Source organism: Pyrus communis, chromosome 1 (genome assembly GCF_041283825.1).
Source record: "Pyrus communis isolate YQ-2024b chromosome 1, ASM4128382v1, whole genome shotgun sequence".
Classification (NCBI taxonomy): Eukaryota; Viridiplantae; Streptophyta; class Magnoliopsida; order Rosales; family Rosaceae; genus Pyrus; species Pyrus communis.
Genome location: NC_142565.1, coordinates 16,319,171 through 16,344,686, shown reverse-complemented (window position 1 = coordinate 16,344,686; position 25,516 = coordinate 16,319,171). Strand labels below are relative to the sequence as shown.

The 25,516-nt window shown below is 36.5% G+C and overlaps 3 protein-coding genes, 1 long non-coding RNA gene and 1 pseudogene across 6 annotated transcripts; 1 reads left to right on the top strand and 4 right to left on the bottom strand.

Moving 5' to 3' along the window:
• Positions 1 to 1,302: 1,302 nt before the first annotated feature.
• LOC137721558 (UPSTREAM OF FLC protein (DUF966)) lies at positions 1,303 to 3,458 on the top strand. Its single transcript, XM_068460654.2, has 5 exons — positions 1,303 to 1,603; positions 1,717 to 1,786; positions 1,890 to 2,005; positions 2,142 to 2,976; positions 3,124 to 3,458. Exons 1-5 carry the CDS (start codon positions 1,396 to 1,398, stop codon positions 3,248 to 3,250), a joined length of 1,356 nt encoding a protein of 451 aa, XP_068316755.2. The 5' UTR covers positions 1,303 to 1,395; the 3' UTR covers positions 3,251 to 3,458.
• A 7,843-nt stretch (positions 3,459 to 11,301) lies between these two features.
• On the bottom strand, positions 11,302 to 12,681 carry LOC137721414 (uncharacterized). Of its 3 annotated transcripts, none has more exons than XR_015955484.1 (4): positions 12,561 to 12,681; positions 12,333 to 12,449; positions 11,686 to 11,740; positions 11,302 to 11,490 (listed from the first exon to the last, which is right to left on the bottom strand). It is a non-coding gene; the product is annotated as an uncharacterized LOC137721414 (long non-coding RNA). The 3 variants fall into 3 exon arrangements; XR_015955492.1 differs by having other exon boundaries at positions 12,333 to 12,441; XR_015955507.1 differs by lacking the exon at positions 12,333 to 12,449.
• A 436-nt stretch (positions 12,682 to 13,117) lies between these two features.
• LOC148699264 (zinc finger BED domain-containing protein RICESLEEPER 1-like) lies at positions 13,118 to 14,404 on the bottom strand. The gene is made up of 2 exons (XM_088683711.1): positions 13,345 to 14,404; positions 13,118 to 13,258 (listed from the first exon to the last, which is right to left on the bottom strand). Exons 1-2 carry the CDS (start codon positions 14,330 to 14,332, stop codon positions 13,197 to 13,199), a joined length of 1,050 nt encoding a protein of 349 aa, XP_088539837.1. The 5' UTR covers positions 14,333 to 14,404; the 3' UTR covers positions 13,118 to 13,196.
• Positions 14,405 to 18,929: 4,525 nt separating this feature from the next.
• LOC148699263 (uncharacterized) lies at positions 18,930 to 20,170 on the bottom strand (annotated as a pseudogene).
• A 47-nt stretch (positions 20,171 to 20,217) lies between these two features.
• LOC148699262 (uncharacterized) lies at positions 20,218 to 21,024 on the bottom strand. The gene is given in 3 exon segments (XM_088694446.1): positions 20,218 to 20,256; positions 20,351 to 20,736; positions 20,739 to 21,024. Coding segments are annotated over 3 exon segments (711 nt in total).
• Between the last annotated feature and the right edge of the window lie 4,492 nt (positions 21,025 to 25,516).

Sequence of the window (25,516 nt, the reverse complement as noted above, 5' to 3'; positions counted from 1 at the left end):
AATCTCTTCCTTCCCCTCTCCTCCTCTCACATTTTGTTTTTTGTCCTTTGTTTCAATAAAAAAATCAATATAAAATATTGATGTGGTTTAATTGTAATAGTTCAAGTATGAGAAAAGAGAATAAAAAAGAGATTAGGAGGGGAAAGATATTAAAAGGGGAGGGAATCCTCTTCCAAACACACGTGCATGCACGGTTGAAATTGCAAGAGCCTATTGTTCGGCCCGTGATCTTACTCAATTACTGTTTGATTAATCATTATTAAAGGTATAAAGTAACTAATTAAAGGAATTGATGCCATTCTGACTAATTATCACCTAAATTAATTGACAAAAAGGTTCATGTGTGCATGTTATGACCTAATAATGTTGTTCTTAATTTGTCACACTACTTATAACATATCATATTGTCCAATTTATGCGACATGGTCAAATAAAGAGTCACTTTTACGTAAATGTATTTCTCCTTTGTAAGAAAACGTTTAGATTCAACTGTTAAATGTACATGATATATCTATAGTAAGTTTGATATTAAATTACGTTGCAGATAATCAACCACTCGATGTACAAATATTCTAAAAACAACTTTTCTTAGACACTCACTCATGAAATACTGCAATTTTTCTTCATAATACATACTATTTTGTAATCCAAAAAACTAATGGTTAGATCTTGCATATAAAAAATTAATAGATTTTAACAATAATAGTTAATCCAAAGATAAACACACAGACACAGACACAGATATATATATTGGTTAAGGATCATGGAATGCAGTGGTAAAACAAAAAGCTCACCAAATTGTGGTTGCAAAAGCGATCTCATCTCATGATCCCTTACTTTGTCTCTTTTTGGGATCAGAGTACACGCAAAGTCAAAATTAAAGCATCCAAAGTAGGTCAGTGTCATTCTGCAATTGTACCTAACGAATTTTATATTTGACGGAAGAGAGAATTTACATATATTCATAAATAAAATTTTCATATTGTCAATTTAGGTTATTATGAAATAATAATTTTTTTATGATATCAAAACATATTATTTCTTGGGTGAAACCCAATGACTACATGTGCTTCACATCATTCATTGTACATGTTGTTTTTCTGTTATATTTGAAAATTTATCACACATCATGTTGAGAATAAATTTGACATTGATAGAAGGAAAGACATCAGATAAACTTATAAGTAAATTAAATTATTTTTTGTAATATTAATTACTTTTATAGTAAAAATTCAACTTTCTTCACGACTTTTTAGGAGCTGCCCGATCTACTGCCCTGTTATAAAGGCTGGTGTTGGATTCGTAAACTTCTCAACCACCAAGGAGGAGAAATTAAAATTACGGAGCCAGCCACCTCCCAGCACAGGGTAGAAGAAGAATATCTGAAGATATAACATGGATGTTCGTTTCAGAAGACCTACCACCACCAGAGAATTGAGAGAAAACAGCAGCAGTAGCAGCACAGACGGAGCCAAAGTTATGCAGCAGCCAAGAGCCATAAAAAACCTTCAAGTTGTCTACTATCTCTCAAGAAATGGCCATCTCGAGCATCCCCATTACATGGAAATCACCCACTTAGCCAATCACCCGCTTCGTTTGAGAGGTTAAATTAAATAATCAATTTCTTTACCAGCTACGAATCTCTCTTCTTCGTTTATTGTCTCTTATTTTCCTTCGTTATTGCTAATGTATTTCCATGCGACTATGCAAATGTAGATGTAATGGATCGGCTGACTGCTCTTAGAGGCAAAGGCATGCCCGCATTGTACTCTTGGTCTTGCAAAAGGTGTGCACTAATTAACTGCAGTAGTAGCTACCACCTGGAGTATGTAGATTTTTCGTTATATTTTTATCTTATGAGGCTAATCTAATGTATTTTAACTTTTTAGGAGCTACAAAAATGGTTATGTGTGGAACGATTTAGCCGAAAACGATATAATTTATCCAGCAGAAGGAGCTGAGTATGTACTCAAGGGATCAGAGCTAGTTGAAGGCTGCTCTGCAGGTCCCTCTCCGTCTGTTTCCGTTTAACTACCTACATTATTAACATTTAAAACAATTGTACTCTTTTAGATAATGTACTGAAAGTTCCTTAATTCTTGTATTCAAACTAAAAGTTCCCTAATAATTCTTGTATGTAGAAAGATTAGATCAACTTCAAATGAGAAGCAACCAACAGATGATGCAGCAGCAAGACTCAAACTTTGGGTCCAAAAGGAGATCTCCACTCGCTCCGACTCGAAGCAGAGGACATGATCATCATCATCGAGAAGCAGACAAGTATCGGGAGGAGGACGGTCAAGACCAAGACTCTGAGGACGAACAAGAAGAACAAGAACTGGTGGACTATGAGGATGAGAAAACAAGCTACACCAGCTCCACCACCCCCCATTCTCGCTGCTCCAGAGGGGTCTCCACAGACGAACTCGAAGACCCTCCACAAACCCGCAAAAGCCCGACTGTGTCAACTCACCCCGAGTCATCACCGCCTCCTCCTCCAACCCCAACCCCATCGGTTAATAATATAGCATCAAATCAGCCCAGCCAGCGCACCAATCTGTCCACATGGTTCGAGGACGGCGACCCAGTTGTGGTTTCGGATTCCAAGTCCTCAGCACTGCAGAGCAAGAACTCTGTTTTGCTTCAGCTCATAGCTTGCGGGAGCTCAGCAGTAGCCAAAGCAAAAAATGCACCATGTGTGAATCTGAAGCAACACACAACAGCGACAGATCATGTGAAGAAGAGCAGCGAGAGCTTTCGGAAAGAGGTTGTGTATAAGGCTGCAGTGAAGGTGGCGGTGGCCGCGGAGGAGGACATGATTAGATGCATGTCTGAGAATCCAAGGTTTGGGAATTTACAGGCAGAGGAGAAAGAGTATTTTAGTGGGAGTATTGTGGACGACATGAAAGACCAAGATCGAGTTTTGGCTGAACCTATGCCTGGGCTTAAAAGATCAAATTCCTACAACGAACAAAGGTAAGTGACAACGATTTTCATGCATATCGGTCAAGTGATTAATTAAATAATGTAGTCCCGAATTTGCATAATATATATATAATTAGCACGTTCTCGATACCTTTAATGTGTTAACTAACTTTGGTGTTTGATTAATGTATTGACTAGGAGCTCCAAGGCTGGGTTTGTTTCAGAAACTGTAGAAGAAGAGAAGAAAGAGAAAGCAGCGGTGAAAGGAAAGTGCATTCCTCGTAAACTATATTCTTCTGCTGCGTCAAAACAAAACAAAAAATGATTGTTAAGCCCTATAATTTGTATGGCCCAACAAATATGTAATTACCGGCACTGGTCAGGGGTTTTACTTTTACTTTGGCTTCCCATAGTTATGAAGAATTATGGCAACTGTTGGGTGGAAAGTAAAAGCTGTTGGGAAAGGTAAAATCTTTCCTTCCAATTAATTTGAAAACGACGGGTGGTGTGGATCCCTCTGCGACTCTCCTTATGTCCATGGGTTTGTTGCGGTACGTAATCAGAAAAAGAATTATGCATGCAACCGGATATATCATCCTCTTCCTATATAAAAATTAGTATAGAAAGAAGATATACTTGTTTCTCCTTTTCGGCCAAATGGTTGGCCGACGAGGATATTTTTGCCCTTCTTGTGAATGTTGTGTAGATGTGCCACCACCAAGCCACAGATTGGGTTGGATACTCATCCTCAGGTATGGCAAAGTTAAGATCGCGATTCTTCTGGGTTATGAATGTAAGATCAATATATGCGGAACAAGTAAATCACGATGCCAAATTAACCACTAACCTTGTGATGCCATTACTGCAATGAACTAAGGGTTCTTCTAGTCTCAACACAGAACGAATGCACTGCTACAACCAATGGGGTTTGATATCTTTTGTGCATAATTAGTGTGAGAGCAGGGGACCCTATATATCCTAAATGGTGGTGTTTGATAAGAATACTTCCCATCATGGAATCCTTATCAAACTGATAACCCTTATCACCACAAAACCATAATATTCATATTTGTATATATATATCTACTCATATCAGAATTACTTTAGCTATATATCAGTCCACATACATTCCTTGATAGCTTACAACTAGAGTCAATCATAATCTCATATGATCTCAATCCCTTAAGCACGTGTTAAACAAATGAGAAGCTCTAACAAATCTTACATTCTCCTACTACAGCCAACACTTGTTTATCACAGTACCACATAAAAAGAAATCATACATGAATGGCCATGAGAATAAGATTAACAAAACCCCAATAACAACAAGTATCTGTCATAAGTTAGTATTCATGAAGAACTAAAGGGAACTCATGCTCCAATATATAAACATTATCCCCAAAATTACTATCATGAAACCATCAAACACATGAAACTCCATCAAGACATGAAAAATAAGACAAGATGCAAATACGAATGCTTCTGTAATACACCTGCATTATGGTGCTCCTTCAAGACCAGTAAACTAGTCCACATTGTTGTCTCGTACCGAGACCCTTAAGTTGCATTTAAGTTACAACAATTCAAACAAATTGTCATCCAAAATACACTTTCATAATGTATCTGTATCATAACTATACCACTGCAATTTCTGGGAAACCTTTGCAATTAGCAACATAATACTTTATTAGTTAAGATGATCTAAACATAAATACTTTAATGCATATTCCAAAAAGTACCTGAATCAACCAATGTCCAAGAACAAATATCTTAAACATGATCAAAGTTCCCACTGTTTTGCAGTACCAAAAGCTTCCAGCACTTCCATTTTCCTTGTATGTTTCTTCAATACTGCCACTGGAATGGCCTTGTTCAACGGATCTGCTATCATAGAACCTGTCTCCAAATAATCAATTTTAACCAAGCCATCCATCACCTTTTCACGAGCAACAAGAAACTTAATCTCCAAGTTCCTTGTAGCATTGGATCTCTTATTGTTCTCTGTGAAGAAAAATGGCTGCATTATTATCACAGTAAAGCTGAATGAGTCTTGAGATTGAGTCAACAATACAAAGACCAGTGATAAAATTCTTTAACCAATGTGCCTAATTCACAGTTTCACAGCAAGACAAGTACTCAACCACCATTGTTAAAGCATGCAACGATGTCTTGCTTGGCACTCTTCCAAGAGAGCTCCATTAGCCATCATAAACACATAGCCTGAAGTTGATTTCAAATCATATGGGCAATCAACGAAGTCCGCATCATTGTATCCTTCTAAGACCAAGTTTTTAGTCTTCTTATAAACCAACATACGAGACTTAGTTTTCTACAGGTACCTTATAACTCTCTTCCCAGCATTCCAGTGTGATTTTCCTGCATTAGACTGAAATCTCCCTAAAACACTGATGGTAAAAGCTAGGTCTGGCCTAGTACAAACCTGAGCATTAATTAAGCTCCCTACTAATGATGTGTAAAGCTTATCCTTCATCGTTTCCTTTTCCAAATTATTTTCTGGGACATTGCTTCTTGCTTAGCTTATCACTCTTCGATATAGGCATTGATATAGGCACTTCAGTTGTGCCACATGCTGACATGTTGAATCTCTTTAAAACTTTTTCAGTCTAACTTGTTTGTGACAACCCTAACAATCCTTTTTCTCTCTCTCTCTCTCTCTCTCTCTCTCTCTCTTTTAATCTTGATGCCCAGCACATAAGAGGGCTCACCTAAATCTTTCATCTCCAAATCACCATTTAAGAAAGTCATTTTTAAACAAGTCAAAATGTGCCACCATCGCCACGATTACTCTGCATGCATATTTCGTTGACACTGGACTGAAAGTTTCTTTATAATCGATACCTTCTCTTTGAGCGAACTCCTTGGCCACCAATTTGGCCTTATGTCTCTACACATTTCCCTTTGAGTCTCTCTTGGTTTTCAACACCAACTTACAACCTATCGGTTTCATGGCTTCTCTTGGTTCCGCTAGTTCCCATACTCTGTTTTCTTCCATTGATGACATTTCAGACTCCACAGCTTCTAACCATTTGCTTGCGTTTGGACTCGAGATGACTTTGTTTGAAAGTCCCAGGACCATCAAACTCTAAAATTAAAATCTGACTCTGCCAAATACTCAAAATCTGATGAGAATGTTGACTTTCTTACATTATTTGATTTCCTCAAAAGCGGTGCAACATCACCGACTGCCAAGACTGGTCAATTTAGTCGGTGGTTGCTGCCATTGGCAGCTGCTTCCTCCACGTGTGCTTTCTAATTTCCTGCATGTTGTTCATCATTCAACAACACCCGAACTTCAGTGCCATGCTCCAGTCGGTGATCATTGTCACTTGGAGCTGCCATCTCCACGTACCCTGCATGATCGTTAGTTTGCTCCTCACTATGCAACAACACATCAATATTTCAATTGCCATGCTGAATGACACAATCATCATTACAATTACCCTCACTTTCTTCCACTTGATTTGGAAATTCAATCATTGATGCTGCATTCGGTGATTATTCTACATTATTGCCCATTTCCCCATCTTCCTGAAATATGAATTTATTAGTTCTAGTGCTTTCATGATTGTCCATCTCTAATTCGATAAAAGCACTTGGTAGATTAATACTACAAATCATACTCCTTACCATGTCCATTAGGTAACTATTTCTTCTCTCAGCCACTTCATTTTGCTCGGATGCACCAGGTTAGTATATTGAGCTACAATTCCATGTTCTTGAAAATAAAGCAAAGAGTCCAGGGTGTCTACCAATTTGTATGTATCTTTCATAGTATAAATCTTGAAAACTTTTAAGGCTTTTAATTTTTCAGAAATCAAGTAAATGTAACAGTAGCGTGAAAAGTCATCTACGAAAGTTATGAAATATTTATTTTCTTCAATTATTTGTGTGGGAAAAGGACCACAAATATCTCTATGGATTATTTCTAAAAGTTGTTTGCTCCTAGTTGAACCCTCTTTTCTTTTGTTTGTCATTTTTCCCTTGACACAATCAATACAAAATTCAAAATTGTTGAAATTCAATGGAGGCAAGATTTGGTTTTTAATCAAAAGTTCCATTCTAGGTTTTGAAATATGACCAAGTCTCTTGTCCCAAAGATTTGAAGAGTTCTTTGGTCGTGTGGTTTTCTTTCTCAACATTGAAAATATTTTCAATTTTATTTAATTGAAATTTGAACATACCATCACATAAAGAACTGGTTCATATATGAGAAGAATTGTAAAATAAAAAATGTTGAAGCTTTATTATTCAAAGTAAAATAAAAAACCTTGCAAATCCAACCGCGAAACTGAAACTAATTTCTAATAAAAGATACATAAACCACATTATCAAGTTCTAAGCAAAAACCAAATCTAATTTTAATCTAACAGTTACTATTGCCATGACCTTGATTGCTAACTAAGACTTTGATTTCATCCTTATTTGATGTTCTCTTTGTGATGAAATTCTGCAATGAATTTGTTACATGAATAGAAGAGCCAGAATCAAGCCACCAAGGTCCGCTAGGCATATCAGTTAAATTTGATTAAAACAAGCAAAAATATTTTAAAAAAAATAACATTTGAAAGCTGTAGAATTGTTAAGTTTGAAAGTCCTTTTAGAGAGGGGAATATTTCTAGCATTTTCTTTCCTGGCACCCTCGGACCTGTTGTTTTTGGTATGACCTTGGACATAGTTCACATACTCACCCTTTTCAATTCTCACTTCCTCCCCAACGGAAATAGAGATTAACTCATTCACATCCCACTTTTTTTGCGAAGCATTGTAAGAAACTTTCAACTGAGTATAAGAATCTGGGAGTGAATTCATAATTACATTGACCAAAAAGGTTTCAGAAATTGGTACCCATTTTTGAGTTTTCCAACAATGTCGATGACTCTGAGAATATATTCACGTACACTTCCTTCACTCATACCTGATTGAAGTGAGTGAATTCATGAGGTTGCCAGTTTCAATTTTCTCATACTCTTTGTACTTCTTCTCAATGGATTTCATGAACTCTTTTGCATTTGTTGCCTCTGGGAATCCTCCACGAACAACATCAGTCACTGTTCTTTTGATTATCATTAGCAAGATTTGATTCGATTTTTGCCACTTTCCATACTTTGATCTTTGGCTAGAAGTCTTCCATTGACACACAGTGGAGGTTCTTCAATTCTCAATGCTAAATCCATATCCATGACACCCATAATGATTTCCAATTCTTGTTTCCATTTCTTATAGTTGACATGAGTGAGTGGTTCAACAATGTTGAGATTCATGGAACTAGGGTTCAGGGCTACAACTTGAAAAATATTAATCTTTAATCCCCATTCTTTATATCATAGACTCGAGAACCTTTGGATTAACAAGTTATATAAAGGTTTTTCTTTAATCATAGCACCTTCACAGCCAACATACATTTTTTCTGTAGTCATTGTTACAACCCTTTATGGATTGCAAGAAGTAACTGTGTTCATACCTTGGATTGTAGAGTGCCATGCCACTTGAGATCAAAACATAGGCTATTGAACATCTTTAGATGATCAGTGATGATTCTTCAATCCCAATGCCAATACTAATTTCGTATTCTTAATGACAATCATATATATTGCACATATAGCTTTAGCTATCATATGTATACTGATGAATCAATTTATATTATATATTTAACCCTATTCTTAGTATATTTTGGTTGATATTTTGGTAGAATTTTGATACTTTGAATTGTATTTTCAATATAGTACTTCCTCTAGCGCAAAACGTGGTCAAATGGATGAATTTTGGAGTAATTCTAGTTGGAGGATGTTCGTGAGTCACTTGGCTTGATTGTATCAAAATGTCAGTTTTTTCCACCAAGCGGTTATTTTCTGGCGATAAAATAAAAGAGCAATGCACGGTGCTGGAATAGTGACGTTTTGGGCTTGACTTGCGTTTTTGGAGCTCAAGATGACCTCAGATGGTTTCGTGGCCTTCTGGAGATGTGTTCAGAACGTCCTGATCTTTAAAACAAGCTATCTTGGGCCAGATTTGGAGGAGATTTGAGGCTAAAACGTGGCTGGACAGTTTCTGTTTAGTTTATCCTAATTTAATTAGGACTTTATGTTTTAATATATTTTATTATTAGTTAGCTTCCTAGTGGAAATAAGAGACCTGGTTCCTAGGGTTTGTGCGATAGCTAGAGGGGATTTTAAGGCTTTGCCGTTCTTAGTCTCTTCTACGCTTTCTTTTATGCAACTTTGGAGACAAAGAATTGCTAGGGTTCTTGGAGATTTTATACCTTAAGGTGTTTTCATTCCTTTTATTCTTAATAATATTTTCTATGATTTCAATTATGAATATACATAACTAATTCCTTTTGCTAGGGTGAAGCCTTGAGCCTTAGCATGAATATGTGATTTTTATTTAATTGCTTATGATTGATTGCATGCATACTTTGAATTATTAATCACCATGATTAAAACTATCTAATTGTCTTAATGCCTAACCACAATTAGGATCTTTAGAAAAGTAATTTGATGCAATTTTGGTCAGAAGGTTCCCTGAAATTGGCGCTGGCTTCATGTGGTTAATAATTGTAATTTCACTTAAGATGAACACCACATCTTAAGGGTTTCATGGTTTTTCAAAGGGTTTTCATAAAGCATAATGAGTCTCTCATGTTCAGATTTGATCCAAATGTTCGGACGGGTTGCACGTTAAATATACATTCGATGTTGGAGGTTCCAAGTAGAATATATATTAGGAAACCTAACCTTCAAAGTGGCATGTGTAGATCATAAGTAATTGGTAAAAAGTTCATAGGATTGCTAGGTGATGGTGAAAGCCTAGTGCTTTCTTAATTTGATTTATCCAAAACTTTTCCTTTTCTTTTAGCTTGAATATTGTATATTGTTTTATTTTATTAATTAAATTCGTTTTATCAAATTAGGTCATAAAAATCAATTATCTCAAATATCTATTTTACAATAATTAGTTGGAATTTGGTTTGTTTTGAATTATTTAATAATCCCTGTGGAGAAAGACCTTGCGAGAACCATTTATACTACAATATCCTTGTCATTCTTGCAAGTATTATAAGAGTTTTTAACCCGTTTGCGTGTGTGGTAAATTCCCTATCACATACACATGTTCTCCCTATATAATAGGTAATTAGTTTTTAACCTAAAAATTAAAAAAATAAAATAAAATAAAAGCAATTCTTTATGCTTTCCTCTTAGGGTTAATTGATATGTGAAAGCTCTGATACCAAATGTAAGATCAATATATGCAAAACAAGTAAACCCCGATACCAAATTAACCACTAACATTGTGATGCCATTGCTGCAATGAACTAAGGATTCTTCTACTCTCAACACAAACCGAATGCACTGCTACAACCAATGGGGCTTGATATCTTTTGTGTGTAATTAGTGTGAGAGCAAGGGACCCTATTATATCCTAAATGGTGGTGTTTGATAAGGATACTTCCCATCATGTAATCCTTATCAAACTATTAATAACCCTTATCACCACGAAACCATATTATTTATCAGTATAGATATATCTACTCATATCAGAATTACTTTAGCTATATATCAGTCCACATATATTCCTTGATAGTTTACAAGTATAGTCAATCCTAATTTCTTATGATCTCAATCCCTTAAGCACGTATTACACAAGTGAGCAGCTCTAACAAAGCTTACAATGGATACTTTAACAAGTTGAGGCTCATCTTCCTCGGCCACATACTCGGCCTTTACCATGTTTTAGACCATCTTATGGTCCTCGATATTCTTTACTTCTTCTAGCCTAGTTCCATAGACGGAGCCTTCATAGGCCTACAGAGGCTGATATGTAATGGAAATCAATTAGAAGAAAGAGGCTCAATTGACAGACCCACTTACAATAAATAAAATACTCTCATGCACCTCAGTGACCTGACTTTCCCTTCTCAAAATCTACTCTTAAATTTTGGCTTTTAGACCATACTAGAATTTGTACCCGCGCGTTACTGCGGGGTTGAAAATTATATGAAAGATTATGGAACTGTAATCTTTATAAATAAAGTTCGAGTCAAAAATTGATTTACGAACGCTAATGCAACTAATGCAATTTATTCACGACTTTTAATATATGACCCAAGAATATTCATGCAGATATGAACAGCATCAGCAGCAAGATCCTGAAATTTAACATTTCTTCTCTAACCACAAAACTACACAGTTAAGCAAACATGGACTGGAGCTGATTTTAAAAGTTATTTAAAAGGGAATGGTAAATCTTATGCATGCCAAAGAAGATTCAGAGCAAAATCTTAAGAAACATTTCCAACTCGTTTACTTTTGGAGTGCATATGTGTGTGTGTGTGTTTATTGTTCTTAAACTAATATATTGTACAAAATTGGGTCAATTTTCAGATTTTCACCAAACTAGCAACTTTCAATTCTTCGACAATCAACATTCACATACACTGGTAACAAATATCGTTTTCATCTTACTTATTCCCAAGCAACAATGAAAGGATATTCCCAAGCAGCTTGCTTTCCTCCGTGCTTTTTAAATAGATACTGGAAAGATGTTCTGCAACAACATAAATAAACATATTTAGACAGCCTAACATGGCTGGAACATTAAGTATATATCAGTCGAGCAGCACATTAGCCATAATAACACATGTACATCAAGCTTCGTAGTTTCTTGTTATGTTGGGAGTATGTGAAACCTATTTCTTTTTGTTTCAAACTTTCTAGTTACAAATCGACGTAGGAATCTTACAGAAAATGTCTTTGCAAAGAACAGCAGGATCTCCAAAGAAATGAATCCATCTTTTCTGCCATGTAATTCAAACTAAGCAACTAAGAGAATGGACAACACAAACTAAGCAATAAGATAATGCTATTAAACTGCAATAATTAGATAACTATACTTCAATTTGAATGGATGAACATAACTATTGTAATAATTTAGTTTACCTCCATCATTATGTCTATGTGTAATAGACCAAATTTCAATAAGGGATATATAATTGAACGGATCAAAAAGTCCAGCACAAAAGAAAAAATAGTTGTTAGTCCTGGTACTTTAAAACAGATAACAAAGCGAAAGCATTTGCCATTCTATGTATAAAAGCCCGACACACCCCTTGCAGAAGAACTGGAACAAAGAGCAAAGAGTTGGACAAAACTATATACAGTTCATAGACATCATGATTTCTGCTTTTATGTAAGCCATGTTACCAGACGACAACCTCCCTTGTCACAAAACCTCAAATAAATAAATTAAAAAAAAAAAATCAAAGGTCCAAGATCCAATAGTAAAACATATTAAAGTAAAACAATAGCCCAAATAATTATTAAAAAAGAGAAGAGAAGAATTGACATAAACCCAACAAAGATTAGACACTTCCACAGCTCCAAAATTACCTTGTCATAAGCATCTCCTCCAAAGTTCTGCTGAAACGACGACAGATCAGACAGCGCCCAGCACGGAAACTTTACCCCGTCGTGCGTCACAACTGAATCAATGGCGTATCTCGTATCCTTACACATAAATTCCAATTCTGAATCATTTAGGCTTCCAAAAAATTGCACAAAAGTGCTAAAGAAAATGAACAAACTGAAACAAAGTAACATGTACACGCGAAGACTCACCCCAAATTGCTATGAAGGTCTGCTGCACACGCGAGGACACGTTCACAAAGCTTTTCAAGGGCTGAGATTCAACTTTCAAATATGAACACTTTAACCCACAATTGTTCTTTCTTAACTTTAGTTAGGGGTGGGTTCGGTTCTGTTCGGTTCGGTTTTTTGCCAAAATCGGAAATCGAACCGAAATTACTGTTCGGTTCGGTTTTCTCTTGGTTTGTGTTCGGTTCGGTTTCGGCCCGGTTCGGTTTTTTTTTTTTTTTCTCTCTCTCTTCCAAGTAGCTAAAAACAATTGTATGAAACCAACTTGCAGCCATTTTGTAATAAGTCTCATTTCAACATAATCGTCAAAATAAGCATTCCAAAATTTCTAATATAATCATTCAAAGACAATGAAATAATCATTCAAATTTCTAATATAATCATTCAAACATAATCGTCAAAGACAATGAAAATAAACATTCAATTCAAAGTTCAATTATAATCAAGAGTTCCAAAGTCCAAAGTTAAATAAACATCAAAGTTCAAAGTTTCCAAAAGTCCAAACTTAAAATAACATCAAAGTTCAAAGCTTCCAAAACTCTTCTTATGCCTTAATGGTATGAGAGTGATCCACCAACTTTTTCAATGATAATTTGCTTGCTAATGCTTGGGTGGCTTAGGGGGCAACATATCACCTTTTTTTAAACTTCCACTTGCCATTTCTACATACAAACAATAAAAGAAAAGATATTAATTAAAATATTATTTAAAATAATCTAACAAAATCAAATGCAATAAATAAAATTACCTTTCTCAACTTCTTCACAAAACTCCATCTCCTCAATGGTTGGCTCATGATGTAATGCAACATGAATGGACCTAAGCCAATTTTGAGTACATATCAAAGCCTCCACCATTTTTGGACTTAAAGAACTACGATATGGATCAATTATCTGTCCACTTGTACTAAAGGAGGATTCCGAAGCAATGGTTGATACGGGAATAGCTAAGATCTCTCTTGCAACACGTGCCAAAATAGGGTACTTAGAAACCCCATTCACTCTCCACCAATTCAATACATCAAAGTTCTCCTCTTCTTCTCCTTCATTAGGATTGGAAAGATACTTGTCAACATCATTATGCACAACCCGGGCTCTATTTGCTTTTCTCATTTCACTTTTTTCTTTCAACTTTCTTTCTATTTCGGTCATGCTTGATGAAGAGTCTCCACTTGTCGTTTGAGAACTACCACCACCACTTATACTTTGTTGTGTACTCAAAGACATATTTTCATGAATCTTGTAAAGATCAATCAATAAGTCATTCACCCCATTTGTGGCACTTTCAACCTTTTCTTCATCCTCACCAAATTGTATCTCAAAATAATCAACAACTTTATCTAATTTGTGGCGAGGATCAAGCACAAATGCTATAAAAAGATATTGATTCATGTCCTTAAGTGAACCCCAATACTTGTCATATTTTTCTTGCATCAACTTGGAGATCATAGACAAAAGTTCATCATCTTTGTTTTCATGCAAGAGACTTTTGATCTTAAACAAATCACCAAAAGTAGTATGAACGGTTGGAGTATTAGAACAACATACTTTTAAAGTGACTTCATAAAAAGGTCTCAAAAAGATTGCAAATATCCCTGCCTCACTCCAATCATCCATCGAAGGTGGCCCCTCCCTCATATTATCATGATTGTCTTTAACAAAGTACGGAAGGTAATGACCATCATCTACTTTTAATCTATCAAAAGCCATCTTGAACTTTAAAGTCGATTCCAACATTAAAAATGTGGAATTCCACCTAGTAGGGACATCCAAAATCACAAGCCCTTTGCTCTTTATTCTCACTTTCTCAACACACCTTTTAAAGCTTTCCAACCTTTGAGGGGAAGATCTTACGTACCTAACCGCATTACGAATGCTTTGTATAGCCGTATTCAACAATTTTATCCTATCATTCACAACCAAATTGAGGATATGAGCAACACACCTCATATGCAAATATTTTCCATCATGCAAGAGTGCATTAGGAATCCCCCACCCACTTATTCGGTGCACCAAGTCCCTTAAACCGGAATCATTTGCGGAAGAATTGTCAACCGTAATGGTTAACACCTTCTCTATACCCCACTCCACTAAACACTCCTCCAAAAGTTGAGCGATGGATTCTCCTTTATGATTTGGAATAACACAAAAATTCAAAATCTTTTTATGTAACATCCAATCATCATCAATAAAATGGGCGGTGAGAACCATATAATTGGTTTGTTGAATAGAAGTCCATGTGTCGGTTGTTAGACACACCCTAAATGTCTTCAATTGACTCTTCAATTTATCATTTTCGGAATAAAACAAACTAAGTACATCCTTAGCAATTGTCTTACGACTAGGCACTCTCCACATAGGACAGGCTTGCATGCAAAAACGGCGAAAACCTTCTCCTTCAACAAAAGTAAAAGGCAACTCATCTATAATTATCATCTCAACACAAGCCTTAGTTACTTCTTGTTGAGAAAAACCTATAGCTTCCAACTTATCTTTCGTTCCGGCAAAGGTTAAGATCTTTTGCCTATTTGCGGCAAATATTTCCTTATTAGGACCGTAGCTTCTACATCTTGCTATATGGTTTCTTAAATTAGTTGTACCATTTTTATCTGGGTCGGCCATATATGATTGAGCGCAATACTTGCACAAACCCTTAACTCTACCACCCTCAATTTTTCTTTCAAAGTGCTCCCAAACTTTAGACCTTTCATGACATTTTAATGATTCCAAAAGAGCTTCTTCTTTACTTACTTGGTCACTTTGGTCACCTTCTTTTGGAGTTGCATCGGCGGGATTTCCGGATCCACCAAGAGAACTAGGAGTTTGTCGAGGTGCCACCATGGTGTTTTGAGACGGAGTTGATTCACCAATGTCCATCTAAAATAAGAGAATCATACAATTAATTTTTCAAATAAGAGATTCATTACAATTAATGAATTAATTATTAAACACAAGGGCAAAAGTAATAGAAAGATATGACTACTTACTTCCGATGGTATACTCGAAGATGAGTTTGTTTGATCATAAGGGCTATTTGATTTTGATCTCATTGAGTTTGAACTTGAGCTTGAGGCCCTTGAGACCTTTGACGCCTTTGCGTTCATCTAATTCACACAAAACAATAAGAGGATAGTAGTTAGTACTACAAACTTATACAAAAGTAAATGTTAATCAAAACTGGCAAGCACATTAGTAGAAAACTAGCAAGCACATTATTATATCTTGAGAAGATGCAATTTCTGGTGTGAAAAGGTTAGATTTGTCTAAAAGCAACTCTGTCAAATATATGCTGCATGGATAGCTTCGATTCCAAGTCACAACCTCACTAGTTGACGGATGACGGAATGAAATGTTTGTTGTTGTTTGGTAACACTTTTGTCTATTCATTTTTATGTGATTCATTGTTTATGTATACAGGTTCTGATTAATCTCAAGTTATTGGGATCAATTGGCCTTTTTTTTCCTGTTATTCTAGCGGTAGTCCACGTTAAAATAAGGCTTATTTTTAGCCAAGCCTACTAATTAGGCAGTGTTAAATCCTAGCTCATGCATAATTGGACAATAAAAGCGATAGTATTATGAAATTGAATCCTCCTAAATTCGAACTCAAACAAACAATCCAAGGGTGTTCAATTGAAAATCAAATCAAAGTGCTTTTCATTCAATTAGCTAGGTGTATCTCATTACTTGATCTTTTTCTTGCTTTTTGATACATAGACATGCTAATATGCCAATACATGAACTTAACCAGGAATGATGTAAATCCTTCCTATTTTCCACAGGATATGCATATTAGAGAGGTACATTTTATAACCGACTTGATGCAATTGATACCATAAAATAATAACAAACTGCCTTGTTCAGTCGTCAGCCTTTTTGCCACCAACTACACTATTAGATGAGCTATCCTGTACACTACGAGAAGAAGAACATCTACTTGACGAACTGCATTCTCTGTGTTCCAGCCTCGCTAACTTTTTAGATTTTCTTCGTACTGATGACAAATCCTACAAAACAATGAAGTTAGGTAAATGAGGACTACCATTCCCAAAAATGTAAAATGAAACCAACAAGGTCCATCGTAATTGCGTTAAAATGATTGGATCTTTTCAAGCAAAATTAGGGTCTATTTTCATAATTTCAAGCAATTGGATCTTTTCCCTCTTTGTTCTTTGGATTAAAATTTCACCAAAATTCAATACAATCATGTATTTTAAAAAAATGGAAGAAAAACCCTAATTTTAAACAAATTGAATGAAGACATGAATTGGGGGAAACAGATGGGTTTCAATCGAAGTTTTCAAACAAGAAATAATAGAGAATTTTTGAAGCACCTGAGTCACTAACCTTTTGCTATGAGTGAGAATGGTCACCACCGCTTGCGCTAGCTGGGAATGAGAATGGTCACAGTGACTCAGCGAGAGCTTGAGAGAGGATGAATTGGGAATGAGAATGGTCACAGTGAGCTTGAGCCTTGAGAGAGAATGAGATTGACAGAGTCTGAGAGAGAGATGAGGCTGAGAGAGGATGAAGAAGACCGAGAGCGGAGAGACTGAGAGTGAGAGCCTTGGGAAAACAGGCGAGGCGGGCGAGACCGAGAGCGAAGAGACTGAGAGCAGATGAAGAAGACCCTAGGTTTTAGGTTACACTCGAGGTAAACGGTGGCGTTTTAGAATTAGGATTGTTAATTAATAAAATAGCATAAAACGACGTCGTTTTGAATACTTCGGTTCGGTTCGGTTTTTTTTTTCGGTTTTTTCGGCCTCGGTTCGATTTTCGGTCCGGTTTTTTTTGGTTTTTGGTTTTTCCAACCCACCCCTAACTTTAGCCACTTCAGCTACATAACCCGAAAAATAATAATAATAATTATAGTTAATTAATCTGGGCTAAGATTAATAAAAAAGCTTGGAAATTTCAAATCTATAATCACACCTCAGGCTGCAAGTAGAATCAAAACCATGGAATTTCAAAACCACTCACCTTAAACACAGAGGTCTTCGCAGGCTTCAAATGTAATTTCAGCTGAACAAAAATACCCAAAAAAAGAAAAAAATGAAAATCTAATCAAAATGAAGAACAAATATTACAAATCAGATAACCAAAATTACTAAAAAGAAAAAAATCAACATGCATCAAACGCAAAACTAATCTGTAAAAGCGAGGAAATCCATTTGCAAATATGCTTTTTGGTTTCGAACTTGGAAAGTTCGATATTTTGACCAGCACACCGATGAATCGAAATAGAGACCCGATGAATGATGATTTCTATGGTTTAACTGCTGCTGAGCTAGCCGGAATCCACAAGGCACCAAAAACTGAGAGCGAGAAAGGGCGAGTTCGAGAGGAAGATAAGAGAAATCTGTGAGAAAGCAGCAAATACGAAGAGAAAAATCGAAAAGACAGACGAAAGAGAACGGGTAGATGACTGACACGCGAACGGAAGGGACAAAACAGTCAATGGACTGCACAAAAGGGCAAGCAGCAAGGGAAACCAAGAAAAAACCCAGAGGCAAAACCGTTCCCCCACTGGTCATCCACAGTACCCAACCCCTACGAGTTTTAGTATATAGGGTAAAGTACAAAAAATTACCTCAACTATTAGCGTCACGACACTTTCATACCTCATCTTTTAAAATTGACAATGTCATACCTCATCTTTATAATTTGGTCCAATGTTATACCTCCGTTAGCTTGTCCGTGAATTGGTCTGTTAAATGCTGACATGGCATGATTCGGGGTCCAATTCCTTGCCTAGATGGATTCCATGTGGCACCACACCCAATATTTTCCCGCCAAATGGCATCCACGTCAGAAAATATATTTGGTTTTTTTTTTTTGTTTGGTAATTTGAATTTTGAATTTTCCCGCCAAAAAAAAAAACAAAAAACCTATGATATATACCATTTTAAGCACATATTATCATCCTTAAGCACATATTATATCATCCTTGACCTCAAATTTGAAAAATCTCACCCAAAAATAATGGATATAACCACAACAACAACAAAACAAGTGTATTCAAGCACAAACTACTCATCATTTGCAAGAAAAATATGAAATAGACCAAATTAAGCATAAAACCTGCTTAATTATCCATAAATTGTTAAACCTGTTCAAAAAACTAATAGAATTCATCTAGCATCTCCAACCAACATTACAAAACCTACTGAATTCATAAAACCTGCTACATCATCCATTCAATTCACAAAAGACCTATTGGATGCATAAACTTGTTCAAACTTTATAATTCCTTTACAAAAAACAACCATCTGTGCAAAAAACGTGGATGTGGCTGGGTTGGTTGGTATTTCTGTGCTTGGTGCCTTTGGATGATTTAGTTAGTGGATTGCTTGGTCTTTCTCTGCTTGGTGCTTCTAGGTGATTCAGCTACTGATTGTGATGCCTAAATCCAAAGTTCATTTAGAGACCAAGCAAGCTTTTTAACTAAATCCAAATGTTTTACAACTAAGGAAATGGTTAAGTTTTTACCTTTGTTTTCCTTGTCCTCTTTTTAGGTGCAGTTTGTCCTTGAGAAGATGTGGATGTCTACAAAGTAGAAAATGATGTTAAAGGATTAAGAGTGTAATATGATGTTAAGGGATTTAAAAAACCATATAAAGTAGAAAATGTTACTTGTTTGTCCCTTGGAGGAAGATGTCTATGATGGGTTCTTGCATTATGACCTTCTTTTTTGCATACGGTACATTTCAAAGTGCATTGGCCTTTCCTTCCTAGCTTAAGTGGTTGAGGAGGACCTTGAGGATTATTGGTTGGGTTTGTGGGAGTTTGTTCACCCTCATTGTCCCTTTCAGCAGCTTCCTTGTTCCTCTTCTTCCTCGGCCTTCCAAGTTGCCTTGTATATGTAGGAGGCAATATTGGTGGTTTATCAGTTTCCTCCCACATAGACATCCCATTCATCGGCATTACTAAATGAGAATACAGCTCCAAATACCGCGCCTTCGAATAATAAGCATCGACATAGTCCTCCGGTTTTTCCCTCTTGAAATTTATGGCCGATATTGCATAGTTGCATGGGATTCCTGTCAAGGCATACTTTCTGCAAAAACATGTCTTCTCAACCAAGTCAACCACATATTGCTCCCCCCTCCAGCATCAACTTGAAATTTAGAGCCCCCTGACCATTGTGCAATGCACTTACCACTCTGAATTTTGGCTTCCTCCAACTTTTTCTTGATTTTAGGACAGAGATCTCCAACTTTGTTCGCCATTATATCCCTTCTCATCTGAATGAATTCTCTTCATCAAGAGTGTATGAATAAAGAGCAACATGGTGACAATAGGTTTTTGTCTCGGTATAAGTATGATAGCATTGAAACTTTCACAGAGATTGTTCAGCAACATGTCACACTTGGGATGTGTTTCAAAATGGGACTTGCTCCAATGATGTGTAGGCAACTTCACCAACCAATCGTAGGCATTTTCATCGAGCTTCTTCAGATCCTCCATTGCTTTTTTGAAGTAGGGAACTGTTGTTGTTCTGGCTACTGACTACAAAGCATCCTTCAATGTTTTCCCTTTGAACATATTTCTGAAGTTGGTATACAAATGTCTCATACAAAATCTGTGGTGGGAATTAGGGATGACTTTTTTAAAGGCCGGAATTAACCCTTTTTGCTGATCACTGATAAATGTCCATCCTTCTTGATTGACAATCCCAACATCAACGGCTAATAACTCTAAGAACCAAATCCAATTGGACTTATTCTCCATTTCTACAACTGCATACGCTATAACCCATGTTTCATCATTTGGGTCAATGCCAACATCACAAAGTAGCTGACCTTTATATACATTCTTTAAATGACACCCATCTAATCCTATCAATGGTCTGCACCCTGACTTAAACCCCTCTTTACAAGCCCCCAAGCACACATATATCCTTTGGAACCTCCCCCTATCCAACTTCACCTTCACTGTGCTTCCAAGGTTAGTCTTCTTCACTTCCTCAGCAAAGTCCCACAACTTTGTGTACTGCTCTGCATGTTTTCCCTTAATGATCTTTAAAGCCCTATCTAAAGCCTTGTAAGCCTTCCTCTTTGTACAACCATGATTCCACTTTGATTCGACTGTTGCCAAAAAGGAATCCACAGGCTATGTGGGATTCAGTTTTATCCTGTCATGTACAAATCAGTCAGCAAATGGGACTTCATGTTCTTATTTGCCCAAGTTCTCCCACATGTGTGTTCATCAAGTATGGTTTTGATTTGTATGTTGTTCGAACCATACATTTTTCCAGCACAACACCTCCAAGGGCACCCTTTTGCACACTTTGCTACGACTTTCAATTTCTCATTCCTAGGAAAATGGATTTCTCCATATCCATTCACTAGGGAGTACATGATGACAGCTCGCTTGAATTGGACATGATCCCTGAAAACAAGCCCGAGTGTAAGAGTGGGATTCCTCATATCAGTTTTCTCATTGAACTCCGGAAATCGCTCATGTTTTTTGCCTCCTTCATCATCCGAAGAGTGTACACTCTCAAGAGCATCAGAGTTATAGTCTGGATCATCAACCACATTTTGTTCCACATTTGCAGTATCCAATTCTTCTTCCCTTTGCTCTTCTTCTCTTTCCCGGATTTGCTCAGATTGCCTTGCACTTCTTTGCTCAGAATCTCTTTCATCAAACTTGGAAAACACTGGGTTATCAGCATCACTCCCATATTCACTTTCTTCAAAGTCATTATCATCTTCTTCAGTTGCTTCTTCATTCTCTTCTTCAACATTCCCCTCCAAACTAATAGGTACATCAAATAATACTTCAGTATCCCCCTTGCCAACATCCCCCTCGCCTAGCTTAACCATAGATTTCCCCTTACTCTTCTCTGGCCCTTCACAATTTTTCTCTTTCTGACCATTCCCTTATTCAGCATTTATCTCTTCTACCTCAGTCACACATGTTTGCACTACTTGAGATGTGCAACAATCATCCACTTCTGGCCTTTCAATAGCTAGCAAGCTCTTATATCTTATTGGTTTAAGTGTTGTTGGCCTAACATCCTCTTCTGAACTACTTATCTCTTCAATAGCCACTTTACTTGGACCTGTCACTTTCATGGACTTCAGAAACTGTTGCTCTTGGGTTACAACTTCTTCTGTCGTCAATTATTCGATATACATCTCAATCACTTTATCTTTTAGAACAAAATTGCACATGGACTGAACATCGAAATCACTTTGAATTTGCTTCAAACCATTGGAAAGGTCCATGTTGGGAATCTTGAAATAATAGTTCATGAACCGCTCAATGTATCCAACTGCCTCCACCATATCATCTATCACCGGCAGTGACATGAAGTCTTTATCACAGTTATCTATATATGTCACTTTTCCCCCAACGTACATGTCATAACTTATTGCCCCACCATGATGCAATTCAATAGAGAATAGTTCTGGAAAAACTGAAATTCACAAAAACAAACCCTAATTAAAAGCCAACAACAAACATAAGCAATTGCATTTTAACCTAACAAATCATTATATATGCAACTAATGCACAACATTCTATATGCAACTAATTGCATTTTAAAAGCCAACAATAGAAATCAATGCATAACATTTTATATGCAACTATATGCAATTGCAACAAACCACAACTATATGCAAATAGGCAATGCACATTAACCATTTCTCAACAACAACAAACCAAGCAACAAACCACCTTATCTTCACAAGAATAAACAAAGCAACAAACCCACTATCCAACCACCTTATCTTCACAACAATAAACAAAGCAACAAAGCAACCAACCCATTATCCAACAACTCAGTAACCATTTCGAATTAAGAAAGCATAAACCACCTTTTCAAACAAGAATAAACAAAACCCACATTCAACCCATTCCAACACACCGTAGGAACAATTTCAAATTAAGAAAGCATAAATCCACCTTTTCAAACAAGAATAAACAATGCTAGAAGAATCAACAAAACTCACATTCAACCCATTCCAACACCTTAGGTACCATTACGAATTCACAAAGCATGAACCCACATTTTCAAACAAGAATAAACAAAAAATAAGTCCACTATACATTTGGAATCATCAAAAGCACAAAAAACTTACAATAGGTAGGAGTCGTTTGGTCGGGATCTTCGCGCACGTACCACCCTATGGTGAATCCTTCGATTTTCCTTTGAAGCCAATGGAACCCAGATGAAAGCCCCTTCTAACACCAACGAAGTCAGGGAAGCGAGTCGACAAGATGATTTGGGTTTTTCGTTGAATTTCTGATCAAGATTTGGAGCTGCGAGAACTAGGATTAGGGTTCTTGATATTCTGGAAATGGGAATGGGGAATTAGATCGACAAGATTTGGGTATCGGGGGGAGGGAAACCAATTCAATAGGCACACTTTACAACGTTCCCTTACTTTTTTAAAATTTTTAAATTTTAAATTTAATGGAATATCCACGTGTCGTCCTATGAAAAAGCCACGTGTATTAGGAATCTAGCTGGATGACATTTGGCGGGAAAACATTAGGTGTGGTGCCACGTGGAATCCATCTAGGCAAGGAACTGGGCCCTGGATCATGCCATGTCAGCATTTAACAGACCAATTCACGGACAAGCTAACGAAGGTATAACATTGGACCAAATTATAAAGATGAGGTATGACATTATCAATTTTAAAAGATAAGGTATGAAATTGTCGTGACGCCAATAGTTGAGGTAGTTTTTTGTACTTTACCCTAGTATATATGATATGAAGAGTGCATTTATTGGGTTCAGACTACACTCCTCATGCACAAGGTATCGTATATTTTCTTCATTAATTCGTTTTAGGGACATGTATTTGCTAGTTAAATTAGAATTTAGCATTCAAATTTAATGCTTTCTCATTCTTTTCTTTATTAGAGCAATAGCGTTAGTAAGTTAAATGTTAGATTAGTCACCGATTGGGTTTGAACCACGCAGTCATACAAGAGCATAACACCTTTCCATCACTGTGGTAAAGGGTCACTTGCAACGCTTTCTCATTCTAAATATTTCTTTTCAGCCACTTGCAACGCTTTCTCATTCTAATTGATTGCTTTTCATTCTAATAACTTGATAGTATTGATGAAGCTATCATCCAATGGTTTAGGATGCAGTACAACCGTGAAGGATTACAAACGTAAAACACTAAAAGCAAAGGTTTTCTGGAATCTATCAAGGATTGGGATAAAAACCGAAAGGTTGTTTGATAATTTCTGAATTAGTCCATTACATTGGGAGGCAAACCGCTGAAAAAGACATAAGCATAGCCCCTGGGGAAGCTCAAGGGTCTTAGGAAATTAAACGACATAAATATGATCGGATATTGAAAAGTCGAAACTATTACAAATTTATAACAGCAAAACCACTTCAAAACACATTTGAAATGACAAGCTAAACATGTTCAAATCATCATATGGGTGAAGAAATCAATATTATTAAACTTGGAACATAAAAAACCTTAGCCTTTGACCTTAAAAAATAGTGATTCAAATAACTCAACCAAACAACTAACAAAAAAAAAAAAAAAAAAGACAATTAAAAATCTACTCTTCCCCAAAAGCTAAACTAAACATTGTCCTCAATGTAAAACCTCAACAAAAGGATGCAATGAATAGTATGGGCAAGAAAGGAAGAAAATGCAAAAATAATAAACAAGAAAAATAATGAATGAACTTGGTTGGGTTGCCTCCGAACAAGCGCTTAGTTGAAAGTCCTTGGGCGACTTGGCATTGCAATCACTCGAGAGAAGCAAGGGTTACAATATTCTTTGGTCGCTCAAAATTGGCAGAAAGATACAGCTTCAATTGTTGTCCATTAGCTTTGAATATAGTATCCGTTGCAAAATCATGAATTTCAATCGTTTCATAAGGGGAAACTTGAAAAACTGTAAAAGAACCAAACCATCATGTTCGCAACTTCCCAGGGAAGAGTTTTACTGAGAATTAAACAAGGGGTGTGATATCCACATACCCGTTTTTACTTCTCACATACCCTTCTAATTTTTGGCTGTCGGATCGGATGAATTGAAGAAGATCAACAGACATAAATTAACAAAGGGTGTGTGAGAAGTAAAAAGGGGTGTGTGGATAGCACACCCCTTAAACAAATGAACTTGCTAGCCAATATAGAACTCATGATGAAGAATGTGTTGATCATGCCACTTTTTGGTACATTCCTTGTAGATTTTAGTATTTTCATATGCATCATTCCAAAATTCTTCCATCTTGTTCAACTAAAGAGCTCTCTTTTCTCCCACTGCATCCATCTCAAAATCAAGGTTCTTCATTGCCCAATAAGATTTATGCTCCAATTCCATAGGCAGATGACACACTTTCCCAAACACCAATCGGTTGGGAGACATGCCAATTGGAGCCTTGTATGCAGTCTGATATGCTCACAACGCATCATCCAACTTTGCAGCCCAATCTTTGCATGAAAGTCCCACAGTCTTCTCCAAAATCTACTTGATCTCTCAATTAGAAATCTCAACCTGCTCACTAGTTTGTGCATGATAAGGTGTAGCAACCTTATGCGTGATTCCAATTTTACCAAGAGAGCATTAAAGTGACGATTACAAAAGTACTTGCCTCCATCACTAATAATGGCACGCAGGGTGGCAAAGTGAGTGATAATATGCTTCCGAAGAAACTGAACAACAACCTTAGTGCCATTAGTGGGTAAAGCGATTGTTTCTACCCATTTAGAAACATAATCCATAGCTACCAAGATGTATTGGTTGCCATAAGATGGCGGAAATAGTCCCATGAAGTCAATACCTTATACATCAAAAAGTTCGACTTCTAGAATATTATTCAACGGCATTTGATGTCTACTTGAGACATTTCCAACACGTTTGTAACGATCACACGTAGAAACAAAAGTATGGGCATCCTTATACAATGTAGGCCACCAAGAACCAG